We start from the raw sequence: 19,611 nt of genomic DNA, 5'->3' as shown, positions 1-19,611 counted from the left end.
AAGTAAAACTCTTAAATAAGCATCTGAAATTGAAGCTTTCTTGAATGTGTTTTTATATAAGCTGATGCATTGGAAAATAGCAAAAACTTCGTTGGAAATTACTTTATTCTTCATCTATTTGGAGTCAGCACCAGGATCACTTGTTTGAAATACCAGTGAAATTTCAATATCCATTTCCTTTCTTGTTTTTTTTGCAGCAGTACTAATGAAGATGAGGATTTAAACCCGGAGCAGAAAATAGAACGAGAAAAGGAGAGGAGAATGGCGAACAACGCCCGGGAGCGTTTGCGCGTGCGAGACATCAACGAGGCGTTCAAGGAGCTGGGCCGCATGTGCCAGCTGCACCTGAAGAGCGAGAAGCCGCAGACGAAGCTGCTGATCCTCCACCAGGCTGTGGCAGTGATCCTCAGCCTGGAGCAGCAAGTGAGAGGTCAGTGGCCCCGGGGCTGCCTGTGGCAGCTTTGTCCATGGAGCAGCGTGGGGCTCTTGAAACCCGCTCAGCCGGATACGTGAGCTGCTGCAAGTGTGTTTGCTGTTCTGTAATGATGCTGAAGTTCTTTAGAAAAAGCAAAGAATCACTTAAAAAAAAAAGGGGGGGGGGAGGAACAGAGTATAAGGTTTATAATTTGACCTTTCTTTTTCTTGTTAAATTAGTCATCTCTTCACTTAAGTTTCAAGGTAAATTAAAATATTGATACAGCTTGCTTTAAATTGTAACAAGCACTTATTTATTAGTAGAAAAGATTTAGTGACAATAAGAGGTCTGTTTTAGGATGAACTTTGCGTAATTGAAATATTAAAATGCAGTGAATTTACTTGTGTTTTTATAAGTTTTTGCATAAACATATTGGGGAGGTATGAGGCTTCTACTCTAATTGAATCAGAGCTCGGTTTACATAAATCTTCTTTCTCTGATCCCTTCAAATTTTTCCAAGAAAGAAACAATAGGCTTGCTGGTAGGTCCATAAGGGAAACTACTTTTTGTCATTCATTCTCATAAGGAGAGATAGTTCTAGGAATTACGTTTGGTTCATCAACTCTTCTGTTCTTGTGAGTTGGTGAAACCACAGTTGACTTTAAATCTCCATGTCTACTTTTGCCAAAGACATGTTGAAGTTCTGGGGCACCTTTCTCTAAATTTTTGGTCAGCCCTGAGTCAGACTGGATGGTGGCTGCGAGTCCCAACAGAAATAGTCTCCTTCTGTGGAGGTGGCACTTCCCAAATGAGTGTCCTTGTGTTTTGCTGTTTGGGACTCAGCAGCAGCCATCTTCCTTAGTGTCTCACTGATGGAAGTGCATCAGTGAAAAGTCTGAGATGTGGATATGTCAGTGATTGTGTTTGCTCAGTGCACTACATCTTTGAATCACTGGTGTCACTGAGTGGTAACAATGTTTTATTTTTGCATACCTCATTTTTACTTCCTATTTCTCATTCGTTGTTTGCATTTTGAACAGAAGACCCAAGCAAAAGTTAGAAGTTTATTGAAAGGGGCTAAATAACTGACTGAACACAAACCTATGTCCTTCATGGAGTAAGGATAAGATGCTGTGTTTTGAGGCACTTTTAATGATCCACTTGTCAGTAAAGAAACACACTGTGTCCAGCCAGAGCTCTTCCAAGGCACAGAGCAACTGTTCTGCAGATGAGACAGCAGCTGGGGCCATTGTAAAACCCAGTTTAGCATCTCTGAGACTGAGATCCAGGCACTGTTTTGGTCTGAAAATAGTTGCTGTGGTCTAGAAGATAAGGTTGAGTATTATGAAGTCAGAGGGGTATTCATCAAGCATGGGTTTTGGTGTTTAAAAAGCATCAAGTCTATCTCCCTGCTCTCACAGATCCTGTAATTCACAGGAAGCTCCATGTTAATAAAATCATTCTGCCCCGGTCGGAGGACTTCCGACGCTGGTGTCTGTGGTAGAAAACTTCAGTGCTAACAGCTAACCTGGCCCCACTGTGCAGGCAGGGTAAATGGAGAGCTTCCCTCCCTCCCTCCCTCCCGCTCCCTGCGCTCCTCGGGCCGGAGGGGCCTCCTGGAGAGAGGCCCTGGCTCCCGCTGGTCCTGCCCGCCCCCCTTTGCACCTGCTCCTGCGGGTGAGTGACCAGAGCTTTGTGTGACACCCACAGGAGCTTGCACAGTGCTTTCTGTAATTGCATAAACAATTTCCTCTCTCTGCTGGGAAAGAATCATTTTGTGATTGGTGCTATTCAAAATGAACCATTTCAGATTTCAGCTCTCACTGTAGGCCAGGGGTTTTTATCTCCATTTCCTAAATGACTGTAAATTAACTTCCTTTCAAAGTTTCCACGTAATTAAATCTTTAAAACTTCAAGGCAAGCCACATTTAGACAAAGAAAACTGTGATTAAGGAAAGTTAGCAGTTTTGGGGTTTTTTTTCCGGTAGACTCTTTGGGAGTGCTCATCCTTAAGAAAATGCAGTAGGAGGCTGCTGATAATGACTTTGGTGACAGCAGAACTATCAAGTCCATCCAAAATAGTCTCTGTCAGATGAGCTAAAATGCACAGGGGTCAGTAAACTGCAGTTACTAGAGGGGTGCCTGTGCAGTGTAAGAAAAGGGCTTGTGCTGTCTGTTCAGTTTTGGCAGACTTCTTGCAGTTATAATTGTATCTGCCATCTCCAACTGCAAAACAGAATGTACTGACAGCTAGAAAATACCTTAAAATGTTGATTAAATTCCACAGTGGAATATATTACATGTTTTTTGTGTGTCTTTTGGACCCCTGTGATTGACATCTTCTGTATTTGATTCATGAAAAGCCATTTTGAAGAACAGAAACAGTTGACTCTTAGAAACTGTCATTATTTGGAAATGAGATCCAAATCTACGTCTATTGAAGCTGAGTGGGGAAGTGGAAACACACCGATGAAAATACCTTGATAGCTGGTCCACAGCTGGTTATTATAAAGTACTGGCTTTAATGTGAGAGGAAATAGGGTTTGGAAAAAAAATAGTGCTCCTGCTGTATGTGACTGTCATCACAGTCTTTTGATTGAACCAAGATGGGCACAAGGTGATTTCACAGATTGAGGCTGATGAGAACTATCCATTCAGGGTGTGCTGCCTCCCCTGCCCTAACAGCTGGCTAATACTTACTGGGAAGAAAGAAGCAGCAACATTACTAAAACTAGTGTGATGTCAGCAAGGTTGGTAAGACTTCAGCCTAACAACAAAATGGATACATTCAATTTTATTATATTGTAAATCACAGACAGTTCTCATTTACCATTTAAGTGTCTTATGCTGATAAAGGAGGTGCTTTTTAAAAGTTTCTGAAGGTGTAAGTAGGCTGCTAAAAGCATTTGGGTTTGGCTTTTTGTCTCTGGGTTTTTTAAATACCAGTTTAGGAGCTGTCTGGCAGGACTTTCAGTAGTGATTGTCTGCAGCTTTGGACACCTGTGGGTGAGCAGGGGGTGTCAGCAGCTGAAGAGGGAAGCTGCAGAGCTATTTTTACTCCAGGGTTCTTGTATCAATATTGCCCGTGGTTGTCAGCATTTGGGATATTAAGAACTCTGATTCCTGTGTTACAGAACGAAACCTAAACCCTAAAGCAGCCTGCCTTAAGAGAAGGGAAGAAGAAAAAGTTTCTGCCGTATCGGCAGAGCCACCAACACCACACCCAGGAAGCCACCCTGGCCTGAGTGAAACTACCAACCCTATGGGTCATATGTGAACACCAGCCAGGTACGTCAGGGGATGGCTCCTGCTGCTTTGCGTGGGACAAAGTGGGGGAGGCACCTGGATATGGTGGGGTTTAGTTCCTGAGCTGCCAGCAGCACCAAACTTCTCTGTGCTTTCACATCTCTCAGCAGAAGCAGAACGCTGCAGATTTGTTTGGGTTTATAATAAAACCCCAAGAAATTGTCGTCAGTCTCTATTTTCATGCCTTGTTGCCAATGGCTACATCTCTTGGCTCAGGTGGCCTTCTTGGCATGACATCAGAGGAACAGTGAACAGCTTGCTAGATAAGCCAAGCTTATTAGAGATGAATTATGCATCTTTAAATGGTCTAAATATTACATCAGTTGATTTAAAAATCCAGGTATTGTTTCCCAATACTGATACAGTTTCAGGGATTCCACATCCCAGAGAGATTTGCTCTCTGGCTCAAGGCCAGTCATTCTAACTCCTTTTTTTTAGCCTAACAGAGACTGGTAACTGTCTTAAGTCACAATCTGTATAGGTGAAGATAGTTAAATTTTAAAAGTTATGTTTGCAGCTTTGCAAGGTAGCTCAGTATGTAACATCTCATTCAAACACACTCATGGGGAAGCCCTACAGGAATTTTGGGTTTATTCATGTTATTAGTTGGTTTTCTAAATAGTTGAGAAACCTTGGTTTTAAAAGGAAAAAAACTGAGTATTCCAGTAGAGCTGTTGCCACTTTCAAAAAGAATAAAAAATTGGGTTCAGTGTCCTTGTTTTAATACAGAACTTTTCTGAATTTTATGTTTTGGGAAGTTGTTTCTTGTTGTGTATATTCTAATTCTTAATGCTTTGAATTTCTCTAATTTCTTTTATTTCATACAAGAACAATTGGCTACTTTGGAAGTGTCAGATAATTTTTCATTTACAGCCAACTTAGTCTGTTCTTTCCATATAAATATGAAAGAACCACTTTGGTGTCTTTGCTTTTTTTAATATCAGTAACTTTGTGGGTTGACTGAAGTGTACCGTTGACAGAAAGGGCTGTACAGGAACATCACAATTTACCTTCAGGAGGGAGTGAACTTGGCACTGCTTGATTTGAAGAGCAAAGCCACACACAGACTGAAGGTCTGAGATATGCAGATTATTCTTTCTCCCTTATCCAGAGAGGCCCAGCAAAAGGTTCTTTAGAGTAATCTCTTCAATACATCACGTTCAAGAATGTGGGATTGGGATGGAATGGGGGATTTCAGAGGCTTTCAATGTGATCTTCTTTTGCACCTAAATGACTGAAAATGCCACCAAATCCAGTTCAAATTAGGTCTCTAGTGTTGATACTAAGCTTTTTAATTTTTTTTTTTTCCTAATAACCTCTTTCTTCTAAACGTCTTTCTAGAATTCCAGAATTATTGGTAGGATACACAGAAGGTGACCTTTCTTCACAAGGACACAGACAACTAACATTATATGAAGACACAAACCTGACAGGAGAAAACACTTGAAGCAAGAAACCCAAATGCAATCTTATGATCAAAGCTACTGGTCAACACCTGCATCAGGAGTGAAGATACAAGATCTTCAGACAGAATTTCAGCCCATGAGATACTCTGAACATATCATTATGTTGCAAGCAGTGTGTCGCTTCTGCACAATCAGAGACTGTTGTGATCTCTCCACTCATTGTGGAAGTTGCCTTGTGCCTAAACTGAATTGACAAATGCATTGTAACTACAAATTTTATTTATTGTTATGGAACTGTAAAGGTCTACATATAAAGGGAAAAGTTAACATGTTAAAAGCTGATAAAATTTCAGCTGAATGCCAGCATTTACTAAAGCTGTTCACATTCAGAGAACAAAGCAGTGACAACCGTCGACCCGTAGCATTCCCAGCATACCTATTAGTGTCTTAAAAAAGGAAGGGAAAAGTCTTTTGTTGTCCTTTCCTCTCCTTTTGCCATATGACTAGTGTTTTCCATGCAATAGGAAACTATTCCTTGGTATAGCTTTTTTATGTTATTTTTGATCTCTGGTAATCTGAACAGTTATGGTCACAGTTCCCCTTCCATACTGAGCTCTGTGCCTCAAACCACTTAGAGGCCTCATGAAGGCTACAGGCTGGAGCAATACTGTGACCATAACATTTCTTGGATTTAAAAAGTGATTTTTATTTTCCCTCAGACTTTCCTCAAACATTTTTTTTTTCTAATTATAAACAAAACCTTTTTAGGCTTCTAGGCTTCATAGTAAAGCTTGTAACGTGAAGTGTAAATTGGGTGGGGAGAATCTACTTTGTTAGAGTTGCTTTGTTTTCCGAGCAGTAAGTACTACATATAGTACATGTAAAGTGTTAGCTGTATGTAAGCACAAAATGCATTAAAATACAAAGGAGATTTTTTTTTTTTCAGGCTGTAACTTTGGTGAATAGTAAAATCCTAAATTCACCGTGGCAGGTAGTGTGATGATACAACCACCAGCAAGGTGGGCTTATTACTTAATGGAATCTTAAGAGCAATGGTCACCAGTTTTTCCTTCCTGTACACGTTAACTATCATGTCATGTTGTATGGCTTGTCAGTGGAGAAAAAGTAGTGTGAATCAAATGCAAATACCCCCGTCCCAAGCCATATTAGCATTAAACCTTTAAATGTTTCTCCACCAGAATAGTGTCCATAAGTATTCCTTTGTCACAGATGTGTTGAAATGGTTAAAATCCCTTTGAACTTCCATGGAAACTGTCTTCCACTGCAATGACCATGGGAGGAAATTTCCTAAGCCAAGGTTGTCTGAGCTATTGTTTATATAGTGCATCTTTCATCACTGGCAATTGGTTCACACAGAAAACAGGAACAAAACTATAATTTTTATGAAGTCATTTAATTTGAAAGAACAAAAGATTGATTGATAAAATAAACTAATGAATTTAAGCTCATGTTTTGGATGGTTCCTAACAAAACAGTTTGTGGAATTAGTGGACTCATTTCTATTATTTTAATTTGCATATATCATCAAATAACACCTGATTATATCTGTGGCCTTGTTCTTCATTTCAGTGTTTATCAGCTAAACGGAATTTGTTGCTTATGACGTGTGAAAGTGATCACGTGCCACTGCCTGGCCTTTTTCCTTCTAAGCTTGTTGTCTTTTTGGCTATATTAGACTTTGCAGTATGCCCAGAAGCTTTCCTTCATAAAATAGAAAGAAAAAAACATTTGGCTTATTTTTCACTGTAGCTAGTCTTTTATACAATAATCTTGTAAGAAAATTTCTTGAATTCTAAATATTACTCTTTCTAGATTTTTGAAATCAAAAAAAGTTTTCAGTAAAAAGTTTCTTACTTTATTTTACTATATTAGGTAGTAAAAATGTAGGGTTATTTACCATAACCTGTTCATTAATATCAGAAATTTACAATAGCATTGTAAGACCATAGTAGGGTTCTAGCATACCGTGTAGTACCTATGGAGTATTGTAAGAGCTAATTGTCCGAGATGAATTGCTTCTCATCTTGTTCTCCAGTTTCCATTGTTGGTTTATTGCAGATTTGTACCCTGTGTCAAATTTCAAGGTATTGCTGATAAACCTTTCCAACCAGCAGCAAGAAGTTCAAAAAATTTCTGTCAATGTAACAGAAAACACTATGTATATAACATTTATGTAGCAATAAATGTGCCATCTTTTTTTAACATGGTAAATCAGTGAGTTTTTTAAATTTCTCTCTCCTCATAGGCAACGTGTTGCTTGAAAAACAGTGGCAAAACTCTCTTCTGCCTTTATCGGAACAAAGCCTGACATGTTTTTAAGGAGCAGAGCATGCTGCAGGCACAAGAAGTGTTGCTGCTCCTGTGAAGCCAGGCCAGAAGTGTCCAGTCAGTGCCCGAGGAGCAGCAGTGCCTGAGCTGCGTTTGCTGCTGCAGAGCAGGAAGGGGATTGCACAGGCAGACAGCAAAGCAGGAGCAGCTGATCCCACAGGCACAGCCTCTTGTACAGCTCACTCCTGTCTCTGCCTGTCCTGAAGACAGGCTGCCTAGATCTGAGCCCCTTTGTGCAGGAAGTTCAGTGCAAAGTTACTTCTGAGCTGATTGGTGCAGCTGTGTAGGTTTTGTGGCACTTCAGGGGGGGAAAGTCTGCAGTTCAAGCACATCAAAGATCCCAGCTCTGTCTGTGTGCAGTGCTGATGTTTGAATGAGGGCTGTCAGCACAGCTGCTGTGCTCAGCACTGCTTCCAGCTCCTGAGTCTGTCCCTGGTAACCTCAGAGGTGCAGAGCGCAGGTCAAGCACGTGTTTGCTGCAGAGACAAATCTCTGCATGGTCTGCCCAAAGGGGAGCTCAGACCTGCCATGCCAGGCTGCCTTTCACAATGGCTTCAGCAGCAGCAGTGGGAGATATGCCCAGTGCCTTTCCCAGCACACATTCCCAATTTGGACTTTACTCCAGTAACAATTCTAACCCAGCCTTTGAACATCCAATACTCCCCTTCTCTTTTCTGAATCAGACTTAAAAGTTTGTCACTTCTTTCAGAGAGAGTAAAAACGGCCATTTGCCCATTCTTATTTTTCTTTTACCACATGCTGTTCTGTTTGCATATACTTTCTGATCACAAGTACTTAATCTTTTTTTTTTTTCTTTCCATGTTTCCTTCTTTCTTTTCCATTTGACTTTTTTTTTGTGTGTGTGTGTAAGAGATGCATGTTTGGATACCTTTGTTAAATTCAGTTCTTCTAGAATTAACATTTGAAATATTGTAGAAAAGTTCTGTAAATCTAAAGCATTGGGAAGATCTTAAAATGGACTTTACCTTTTTTTTCCTCCAGCTATTGCATGGTTGCTGCTAAAAAGATTCTGGATTCTTCATTAAAATTTCCCCAAGAATTAAACATTTTCCCCCAGCATCTGGAAATCATGGCAGACCAAAAGTAAAACGGAACCATGTGTAGAAGACAACCAAGACAGTGGGTGGTAAACTTTGCTGTTTGTTTGTAACACCAATACCTTCTGCATCCTAATACCCCTTGCCTGTGGATACTAAAATGTCCTGTGAAAGGAAGAAACTTTAAAGCTCTTTAAAGCCTGGCAGCAAATCAAGAGCGGGGCTCCAGCAGGGATGAAGGAGCAGGCTGGCAGCTTGCTGCCTGTGCACACAGGCTGTGGCTCCCTGCTCCCGGGCATCCCCCAGCCTGGGCTGCAGGGAGGGAGTCCCCGGGGCAAGGCAGGCCCGGCTCTGCCTTCCTGCTGCTCCTCTGCCCGTGCAAGGGGGTGAAAGTCTCCCAGGCAGGGGAGAGCAGTGCTAAGAGGAGACTGCTGCAATCCTTCCTCCTCTTTCCCTCAGCTCTGAGCTGATAAGTCAGGTGCTATTTGGGGGTTGTTTTGTATTGTTTAGCCTTCATTTGTTTTACTGAAGTTAATCTCTCTGTCAACCTGGATGCCTTGGCAAAACAGGGAGAGTTTATTTCTTGGTGAAGATAACAAATCCACTGCTCAGCTGTTACCCCAAGCATGGTGTGTGCCTGTTCAGTACTTCAGCTGCTCTCTGCAGTCACCTCAGGTTGTTTGTATCAGTCAGAAACTGTCCAGAACAGGCTCTGAAATTGCAAATTGTCTGGCTGTAAACAGAATCCCTTTCAATTCTCTCCTAATCCTGACTTTTAAAATGTTTTGATGCAATTAATAACATCTGTTTAAAAGAACCTGATTAAGGGGGGGGGGGGGAAACTTATACAAAATTATACCAGCTGAGATAAAAATCTTTCCCCAAATAGTGACTGTAACTTATCCTGGAAAGCAGATCTGTTAGAAGGCCCAGTGGCTGGGCTGAATACTTGGAATTGTGGTTATTTCAGGTGAACTAGAGAAACAGGGATGCCAAGACTGTTTCATTTTCATGAAAGTTCCACTGTAGTTTTAATAGTATCACCTAAACACAGAGAGACAAAAGGAGTTAATTATAAACTATATCAGCCAGAGCAGCAACTGCTGCCAATGGATGAAAAAATAACTTACAATATAACTCAAAGTTCAGTCTGTGTTAGATGTAGAGCCCTGCTAGCCCTAGACTTCAGAAAATGATACAAAATGCAGACCCTATAGCTAGAGCAATTTCTTTCCATCAAAGCACTGAATACCATACAAGATTTTATTTGTTTTGGAAAATTCTATATTTCAGCTCTTAAAAAAAAACATTCAGGAGGAAATTATTCAAAGTAAATGGAAATACAAAATGGGCACAGCAGTCTTGATAACTTAGTAATGTGGATTTTTCTCTCTATTTTTGTGCTGATGTTTTCTCACTGTATCTTGGTATCAAAGGAAGACTTGGAAATGCCAGAACAGGCTGATTTACCAGTTTGCTGGATTACTTCTTTATATACAAGTAAGTTAAATATGCACATTAAATGCACACTCTATCCATGATACAGAAAGGAAAAATAAATACTTGTGATGGTCCAATAGAACTAAAGAAATTTCATTACCTTGAATGTGTGTGTATCAATTATAAAAACAAATTCTCCAAACTTGAAGTTATAAACTCGTCTGTAGAATGAAATATTGGAGGAGCTACAGCTCCACATTTTACTTCCCAGCACCAATAAATAAGCAGAGATGATCAGAATAATTCATTTATCAGAGAAATGGAATTAATCACCAGCCCTAGTTGTGTGTTTAATGGGAAGACAACACATGGCAAATTGTTTGCTGCACAGACAGATCAGGCGCTCCAAACTGCTCCCAAATGACTTTCTCTGCCCACTGAAATAACTACTTTCACAGTCAGGTAAGTTCTTTAGGACATTTGTGGGCTTAATATTTTCTCATGAGCTTTATCTGCTCAGACTGGAACCTGGATGTGCCAGAATGAGAATCCACTTCCCAAAATGCTGAATGGCCACTCTGTGGAAGAAAAATCTCCTGGGTGTAAATATGAAATGACAAGGTAGGGGAAAGTTTTGGATGATGTTTTGAAATTTCAGTTCACACCTGTGAAAGCTAAATAATCAGTATTTCCTTTTCAAGGTGACAAAGAAAGTCTTGCAGATGCACCTCCCATTCTGTTTGTAAATACATAGCAGGAGAGAGCTCCCATCTGAACTCATCTTCTGTGTGCCACAAAGACACAAATGCTAATGCATCTGATTATGAATAGAACAGTTAAAGTTCATTAATCCCTAACACTACCTGACTAATTAAGATAAATGCACACAATATTGGTTTTAAAGTCGATGGGCTCTGCTTCCAGTTTACCCGTTTAAACGGGTAACATTTAATTAAATGTACATTTAATTTGTTTATGTGTCTAATTAATAGCTGAAAATGTAATTAAACATAAAGCTTTTAAAATGCTTATTCATTTCCTAGCTCACAAGAATAGAAAATGTGAGCACCATAAAATGCAAGTACAACAGAGGGTGAGTGCTAAAAATGTAAAGAAAAAAATAGGTAACAGCCTACAGAATCTGAAGGTAGTAACCCAATATAAATTAGTGCCTGTCATTATCTGCAGCCAGCTGTTCGTCATTATCCTGTTATATAGAAGTAGAACAAATGTGTCAATAAAGCACTCATTAAAAAGTGTTTTGGATATAAATGCAGATTCTGCATTTACAGGAGCATCAGGGAAAAGAGTGTGAATGACACCAAAATTGACACGTCAGGCTTTGCCGTCTGTTTTCTGGTGTGGCTGTTTTTCCTATCTGGGATAACTGATGAAAATTAGCTGCACACAGGTTCATTCCCATGTTTCTGTACCCCTGGACTTTTCAGCTGGAAGGCTCTGTAACCTGAGCTGGTTCTGTGTGCTTCCACAGGCCTTTCTGAAGTCCCTACTTTGGCCTTTCCCTGCCCCACCCCATCCCTAACTTCTGTTGCATGAGATAAGGTCTGCAAACTGTGGGCTGTAAGTGGTTTAAAGCTTCTGTTCCTTCCAGGCCCAGTTAAAGCAGCAGCTGCCTCTGCCACAAGGAGCAGGAGCAGCTCTCCAGTGCAGGCAGGCCCAGAGAGCTGGGGTCACTCAGCCTGGAGAAGAGAAGGCTCTGGGGAGATCTTACAGCTCTTTCCAGTGCCTAAAGGGGCCACAGGAAAACTGCATGGGGTTTTTTCAAGGACATGAGACAAAGGGTAATGGGTTTAAACTGGCAGAGGGCAGGTTTAGATCACATATGAGGAAGAAATTCTTCCCTGTGAGGCTGGCTGGGCACTAGCACAGGTTGTCCAGAGAAGCTGTGGCTGCCCCATCCCTGGAAATGCTCAAGGCCAGGCTGGATGGAGCTCTGAGCCACCTGGTGTGGTGGAAGGTGTCCTTTGTCCATAGTAGAGGCGTTGGAAGTCAGTCCCTTCCAACCAAAACCATTCCATGATTCTATGATTGACAATAATATGTTCATTGGGAAAAAACCCCATAATTTATCCCACATTTGGTTTTAATTTATTTCATACTATTTAGTAATATTTTAACTCCATATGGAGTAAGGAGGAAATCTGAAGGAATTTTCATATGAGATCTGAACTGCTACATTATAACCATCCAACTTCTCGGCACATTTGTTAGAGTAATTTTTTCCTCCCTAACCTATTAAAACTCCCTCTGCCCAAGGGCCCTTGATCTCACAAACACATATACACAGTTTATGCATAGGATAGTCCTTCTCATTTCAGTGGGCACACTTCTGTACTTCATACTGGACTTGTATTATTTCTTCACAGGTCATGAGTCTGATGCTTCCAGGTCTTTCTGGGTTTTCCACAGCACACAAGGTAGGAATCTGTGCAGCAAAAGCTTCAATGCTTCTTTTCTGTTAGAGGCCTCAAGACAAAAATACCAATATAGCTTCTTTCTCTACTTCCCTGCAAGGGAGGCAAACCCAGCATTTTGGAGCAGGAGGCTGGGTGTGGAACATACGTACATTGTATCTGTGTCTTTTATAAAGATATTTGGAGACATCTATTTTGCAACAATTGAGAAGAAACTGGGTGGGTGGTGTAGAAGAGGGGAACTGTGAAGACCAAATGTTTAGCTGTAGTCAACTGTAAACAGAGTGATAGTCAGTAAACAGTTCCTCTGAAGAGAGTAATTAATAGGCACATGTGAAGAGATGGAAAAGGAGATGTATCCTTCTTCAGCAGACATCAAAGGGCAGGCTGGACAGTGAGGAATTGCACATACCCCGAGGAGACCACGCAGCTGTATGTACATTCAGCTAGGAAATGTAATGCAGTGCAGTGGGCTAGAGAAAAGAGGAGTGAGGGGTACGACAGGCAGTGAAAAAGGAACAGTACCAAAGGAAGGAGCAACACGTTCTGTGGGCATGGGAGCAGGAGTGGAGAAGCACGGCGGTCTAAGCAGGTCAGCTCTTTCAGCTCAGGGGTCAAGTTGCAGAGAAGTTTTGCAGGATTAGAAAGAGTGATAAGACAGCACAGTAGGTAGCCTCAAAATAAGATAAGGAAACAGAGGAGGAGCCACTGAAATGAATGGTTCTTCACCGTGATTCTCCTGCCTCTTGCTAGATCTGAAAGCAGAACCCAGTGGCAGTTGGCCAGTTTGACAGGGAAGGCGATAAAAATAAATTACATCCTCTGTTTCCAATACAGACTGAGATGTTTCCGAAAGAAGGGGGGAAGGGAACTTATCTGCAGGGAGAAAAGGTACTCACAAGATCCAAAACTCATTGTCTGTTCTCTATAAAGTGGTGTCACGACTGACTCCACTACGTACGTACTTGGCTCCAAAATGGGATTTTGGAACATTCAACCTCTGGGACCAGCTGCTTTCACAAATGTTTCATTGGAAGACAAATACTAGTTCAAAATTAAGGAAATGCTCTTTTCTGTCTCAAAGAGCACACATGAAGCTGGGAAGAACAAATCAGAGAAACTGAGGCCAAGAAGTTCGAAATTCCCAGTGTTCTGGGTGGTCTCTGTTGTTTAATTCTGCTTGTGTCATCGGTGGAGAATGTTTCCCTTCAAAACCTGACTAACACTTGGACAAGATAGATTTTCCCAATGAATTTGACTCACAGTTGAGCAGAATACATGTATGCCAGTAGTGTGGTTTTGGCCTGCTTTTTCAAATCAGGTTTTGTGCCCCAAACAGAGTCTAAGGAAACAGGTTGTCTTCAAATGTCTTGGCACAAGTAGACAGGCATTTTTGCTGTAAAAGCAGCTTTAGCAAGGACAAACAATCTCTCTTGGACACAGCACTACAGGAGTGTCTTTGCACAAAACAAAACCAAAAAACAATGAGAAGGCTGGACCCAGTAGTATCTAAGCTGAAATGTTTGTAGGACCTGTAGTGATCGGATAAGGGGAATGATTTTAAACTAAAAGAGGGTATATTTAGAGTAGATATAAGCAAGAATTATTTTACAATGAGGGTGGTGAAACACTGGAACAGATTGCCCAGATAGGTCAGAGATGCTTCATTCCTGGAAATCTTCAAGGTCAGGTAGGATGGGGTACTGAGCAACCTTATCCAGATGAAGATGTCTCTGCTCACAGCCAGGAGGGTTGGACTAGATGGCCTTTAAAGGTCCTGTCCAATCCAAACTATTCTATGATCCCAAGAAACACCCCTGTTCTCTGGCATGTACTCTCCCTCTGGGTTGTGCTCTGTGCAAAGGGAGGACTGCCCTGCCTTCTCTCATACTTCTGGCTGATGTGTCAGGTGACACATGGAGGGGAGATGTGTCTTCCAGGGACAGTAACTGTGGGTCACACAAGGCAGGGAATATTTTGCACTCCATCCTGTGCTTAGGCCCAGGCCTAAGATTCCCAATTGACCTATTAGTAATCTACTGTCACTCTCCCATTAGGAAAGCAGTCCAAGTTCTTTGTTTAAGCACTTATTGTGGAATAAGCCATCAGCTCCCCATGAACTGGAAATTAAAAGTAGAACTCTCCTTAAAGATCCAGAACAAATATATTATTCATCTTACCTGGAGATTTGTCCCATACCACTAGTGATTTTCCCAGAGAAAGATGTTGCATATGGCTAATGGCATTTTTTGAGTGTTAGACATTCCAAAGATGTCTACTCAAGGGAAGAAATTTCATGTTCCAGCAACTTAGAAACATTGGCTGCAGTTACTGCTAAGAAGTTACTGCTAAGAATGGAATTGCAATTAGTCTTCTACAATCTTTACAGTCATGTCTGAAAAACAGAGATGTCAATATTGCAAATCTGAGAGGTCAGTGAAGCAGTGTCCTTTGCTGATAGACAACAGAACCATTCCTCAAAACTCCCACTTGCTGGGCTGGTGGAGATAGCATTTAGTGTGAGACAGAGCAGCTTTAGTTTTAGGGCAGGGGTGCTGCCTCTGTGGTTCTTTGGAATCCTCTTTGCTGGAAAACAACATTGTATTATCCTCCAGAGATCAGCCAGGGCTGGTCTCCCATCTGTTCATGGATCTGCACCTGTTTTTCATTTCACCAACAGTGGCCACATGGCCTAAGATTGTGGGGGAATACAGAGAAAAAAATGAATGTGTGGCTCAGGCACTGGGGTTGTGTTCAGAAGTTCTGCGTTGAAATCCTGACTGTGTAGCATAACCTTGGGAAGTCTTTTCATTCTTGTCTACCTTACCCTGATCTGTAGCTGACACAAAGGAGTGAGTATTATTTTGGAGCCTTCTCCTTAACCTTTTTCTAGCAAGAAATTGGAGGAAAATTTCTTTTTCTTCTTTGCTTCTTTCTCACCCATCACAGAAGTCTTTACAGAAGTACTCTATAAAACACATCACTTATGATTAGGAGCACCAAACATGCCTCTGTCCATTTCCTTTGCACTCTGAAAAACAGAGGCAAAGTTCCTTAAAGGAATTGCTCCATTTCTGCCTGTGTGAACAACAGTGCTGCTTGGAGATTGCTCCAGTAGCAGAGAGTAGTGTACAGGTATTTTGAATTTGTCTTGCAACTGATGCATGGGAATCAGAGTAGTCACTGTTGATCTGAGACTGAATCACATTCTAGCTGCAGCCAGTGCTAGAGACATACAGAGACATGTATCTGCTCCCTGCCTCTCTCATGTCTTGCACTGGCCATGCCATAGATGTAACTACATTTTGCTGTTCTTACAACACCTGTTTAGAAAAAAGAGGCAAAGTTGTTGCCCCTGCTCTGCCTACACATTTTATTTATTGCTTCATCAGCCACACTCTCTGTGTTTATGGTCCAGTACAACAGTTTGGCTGCAGCTTCTGTGGACAGTCTGGAGATTGCTGGGGGCTAAATAAAGAGGGAAACTGCTGTCAGGTAAGTGCACACTGGGCATGGCAATACCAGGCTAAATGGGAACATGCTGACCTTGCCAAATCCTACCAATTTCTGCAAGGGTCCCTTAAAATTCTCAGTGTCACAGATCCTTGCAACTCACTCTTTGTGAATTTGCAACTTGGGCACTGCCTGCCAAAAAAATTCTCTCATGTTTCTTCTGTCCTAACTGGGGACTGAGTTGATTATAACTGTTCTCAGAGCTGCTTCTCACCTTGATCCTCACTCAACCTCTATTGAAATCTGCTGGGGTTTGTCATTGACTTCAATAGAATTAGGCTTAGGCCTTTATCAGAAAGTTTGCTGCTTGCTGCAAGTCTGATTTCCATGTGATACATCTGTAAGCTTTTAGTTATCATGCTGCCTTTGAAATGGAAAATTGACAAACTGTTATCTCTGGGAGCTTGTTGGGTTCAGATTGGTTCCGTCAGATCACAAATAAATTGGCACCAAGCAAGGTTGCTATTGAGTTCTTTATGTTTGATCCTCAAATTAAAAGCTATCTTCCTCGCTGGTGTGCATTTGAGACTACCAAGTGCACTTGAGACTACCTGGTTTTGTCTGAATTTTGCAACAATGGAAAGGGAAGGTGTTTTGCCTGACCTGTGGATGAGGAGTTTTGTGTCAGCTTCAGAAAACCTCTAGAGAACTGGGATACAATGTTATGCTGAACACTACAAATTTGCAGATGCTGTGGCCAGAAGAGATAAAAAGACAATTATGATCATTCACCTCAACTTTCTGTGAACTACAAATGCCTTGTAGCTTTTATAAAGGACCATACTTCTCAATTTAATTAGTCATTCAAATTCTAGCTGATTTGATCTCCAGTCATGGATAGTTAGTTGCAATCTAAGGTTTCTTTTCCTCAGTTCTTAAAATTTATTCCCAATCTCTCATCTAAACCTGTTAACTTTAATTTCATTTCTCTGGATGCTGTTCTGCTTTCACCTGTGCCTACTGTGGGACTCCAGTTCTGTAGTATCCCATGCAGATCCTGATGCAGTGCAGTCAATCAACTGTCTACTTTTTCTTCTCAACCATCTTCAGGGACAAGTTTATATTTCAGGTCCCCATTCACTACTAACTCCAGTATATATGTTTTCAGAATTCAGATTATACCAATTTATCCAGCTTCTGGTGGCCCAAATCACTATATTATTTTAAAATATTATCATTGAAACTCCTGTGGTTCACACTCTCAGTAGTTTTGTAAAACCTACTTATAAAATCAGTTCTTTCACATTCAGATGTTTAATTTACATTTGACTCAATAGAAATATCCTTTTTGGAATGTTTTTTTGGAATGGCAAGATTAAACTTGCCTTTTACCCTAAACTAGCAGGCAATGCCAATATGGTGGTAACAATGAAGATGTTAATGTAGAAGGAGTCAGCTACTGAGACTTTTCCTCTACTTCATGACTCAGCTTTCTTTTATAGCCTACCTTTAAGTTATTTCAATTATATCAGGTCTTTTTCATAAGATGCTATAAATGCATTTGCTGAAAGGTAAACTAATTTGACCCAATGCTCTCAAGGTATGGAGTAACTGAAACGGAAAGGGATCTTTGGAGTTCATCCTGTATAAAACCCCATGGAGAGCAAGGTGAACTTTAAAATTAGATCCAAGTGTATTCATAAGTAGAAGTGCAACTACAGGAAAAGGCTGCATTCACTGCATAAAATTAACCATTCATAAAGGATGTGACTTCCAAATATTATGACAGATTGTTGCAACAGGGATGCTGCTATTGTATTTTGCCAGGCACCTTCTCACTGTGCATCCTTAACCTAAATTATGGAGCAAAACTCTACTAATGACTCTAGAATCAACATAAACTCATGGAATTGTACAAACTACTTTGAAGTCTTCTGTCTCATCAGTGGCCCAAGAACTAGTGCTTACTTTGACCCTCTAATGTGCAACAACTTGACTTAAAATTTTTCACTATCTATATGCATTTGTATTTTAATTCTACTTTGTAAAAAAAAAAAAAATAGTCCTTCCACTTATGGAACGATCTTAGTAAAATTACATATTTGACAGAAATGTGCTGTAAAGTGATTTTTTTTTAGTATAAAATACTGCTCTAACATTTGCTCTTCTGGTTTTATTCTTTATTTACTACAGTTTTTCAACATCTGTTCCTGTCTCTTTTCATCAAATATTTATCTGCAACAGCTGAAAGAGCCTCATTTGTTTTAATTAAGAATAGACCACCAAGCTGGGATCACTTCCTTGGCTCTTCCATGGCTTGCACAGACAGACAGTAGATCTTGTGAGGTTTCCTGAGGGTGGCCCAGTGACAGGCTTTCCCCCCCTCCCTATATCCTTTTCTTTTGCACCATGTTTATTTTGGGATAGAGAAATGTAATCAGAGCCACATTCCAACCACAGAAACTTTTTACAGTTACACGCATGAGAAAGGAGGATGATCTTGTGTTTCATTTGCTCTTTCATTGGAAGAAACTATTTTCTGATTTGTGACTTCGGGGATGGAATTATCATTGCCACAGAAACATAGGAATAGCAATAAGGCCTCTGATTCAGCATGTCAATACTGACAGAGGCAGCAAGTGCTCAAGGAAAAACTGTAGCAATTCAGCTGAAGAATATGCTACTGACTGAAAACATATTTTTCTCACTAGCTAATATGTATTTAATTTCTTTTCTTTTTCCCCCCATTGACTTAAGAAGAGGAAAAAACAAAGAAGCAATATAAAAAGTTCTTTGTACAAAATTAGTATTCTAAGACAGTGGTACATACCTATTGCTACTAGAACTGTTCTAAAGAATGTTTGGGACATGCTATTTTCAGTTTTATGTATTTTAGGGAAATACTTCTGGAGTGCATAGGCTGTTCATGACTTCTAGAGATGGTGAGATATCTCTAACCTTAGGATCCCAATTAAGTTGCACATATAACTGGCCTTTCTAAGCCATCTTAATTATCTTAGTCCTTGCTAATGAGACAGATTTTTAAATTAAGCTTTTACATTTATTTAAGATGAAGAAGACTAATAATCAAATCTTGGTTTTTTCATACCCCATTTTCACTTCAAGCTTCATCTTACAAGAAAAATAAACAAGCCATTCCTCTGAATCAGCAAATTAAGGCTGTAATACCCTCACCTGGCAAGAATTACCTTCAAAAAAGATCCTACTTCAGTCTCCCTTGGCAGTACATTACAGCAGAGTCATTAATGCTTACACAGATATTTCTTACAGTTGTTAGAAACAAAACACTGATTACCTTTAAAATGAGATCTCCTTTCTTTGTAGATTTAATCAATTTAGAACTTCATAATCTGAAAGTTGGAATTTTCTCAATTCTGAAAAAACCCTATCAGACTCAAAGCCTGACAGTAATTTGTGCACCTCTCAGTTTATTTTGCAGGCAAAGTAGAAAGAAAGGTAGGTTGATGTGATCTTACATATCAAAAATTATCTCATTACAGCTAATTTTTGTTTTCTCGCAATACACATATGCAACAGGCATATATATATAGCACATTTCATTACACTTATATAAAAGTTGTTGACTTACCAAAAGGTCAAAGGAGATTTTATCTCAGCATTTTTTCCAGTTCACAGTATTATCTCCTATTCCTCAGGACATGGTAACGTGGCTGTATAAGGTTCTCATGTAGATTGGTTCTGCATTTCAGACATACAGGTAAAACTGA

General features: G+C 40.4%; 1 protein-coding gene and 1 long non-coding RNA gene across 31 annotated transcripts in view; one reads left to right on the top strand and one right to left on the bottom strand.

Moving 5' to 3' along the window:
* Positions 1 to 7,350, top strand: part of TCF12 (transcription factor 12) — a 160,332-nt gene extending 152,982 nt beyond the window's left edge. For 21 of the 30 annotated variants that reach the window (XM_021546319.4, XM_021546324.4, XM_021546323.4 and 18 more), the window contains 3 exons: positions 198 to 430; positions 3,550 to 3,703; positions 5,063 to 7,350. In XM_021546319.4, the coding sequence (XP_021401994.1) occupies positions 198 to 430; positions 3,550 to 3,692 (376 nt within the window). In that variant the 3' untranslated portion in view covers positions 3,693 to 3,703; positions 5,063 to 7,350. The remainder of the gene's footprint in view (positions 1 to 197; positions 431 to 3,549; positions 3,704 to 5,062) is intronic. The other 9 variants (XM_085588252.1, XM_085588256.1, XM_021546325.4 and 6 more) reach the window with 1 other exon arrangement.
* Positions 37 to 19,611, bottom strand: part of LOC146766523 (uncharacterized) — a 43,539-nt gene continuing 23,964 nt past the window's right edge. The window contains exon 2 of the long non-coding RNA XR_014957511.1: positions 37 to 19,607. This is a non-coding gene — a long non-coding RNA (uncharacterized LOC146766523). The remainder of the gene's footprint in view (positions 19,608 to 19,611) is intronic.

Source organism: Lonchura striata, chromosome 10, assembly GCF_050655825.1.
Source record: "Lonchura striata isolate lonStrDom1 chromosome 10, ASM5065582v1, whole genome shotgun sequence".
NCBI classification, from domain to species: Eukaryota; Metazoa; Chordata; class Aves; order Passeriformes; family Estrildidae; genus Lonchura; species Lonchura striata.
The sequence above is the reverse complement of the archived record's forward strand: the minus strand, read 5'-3'. Positions and strand labels throughout refer to the sequence as shown.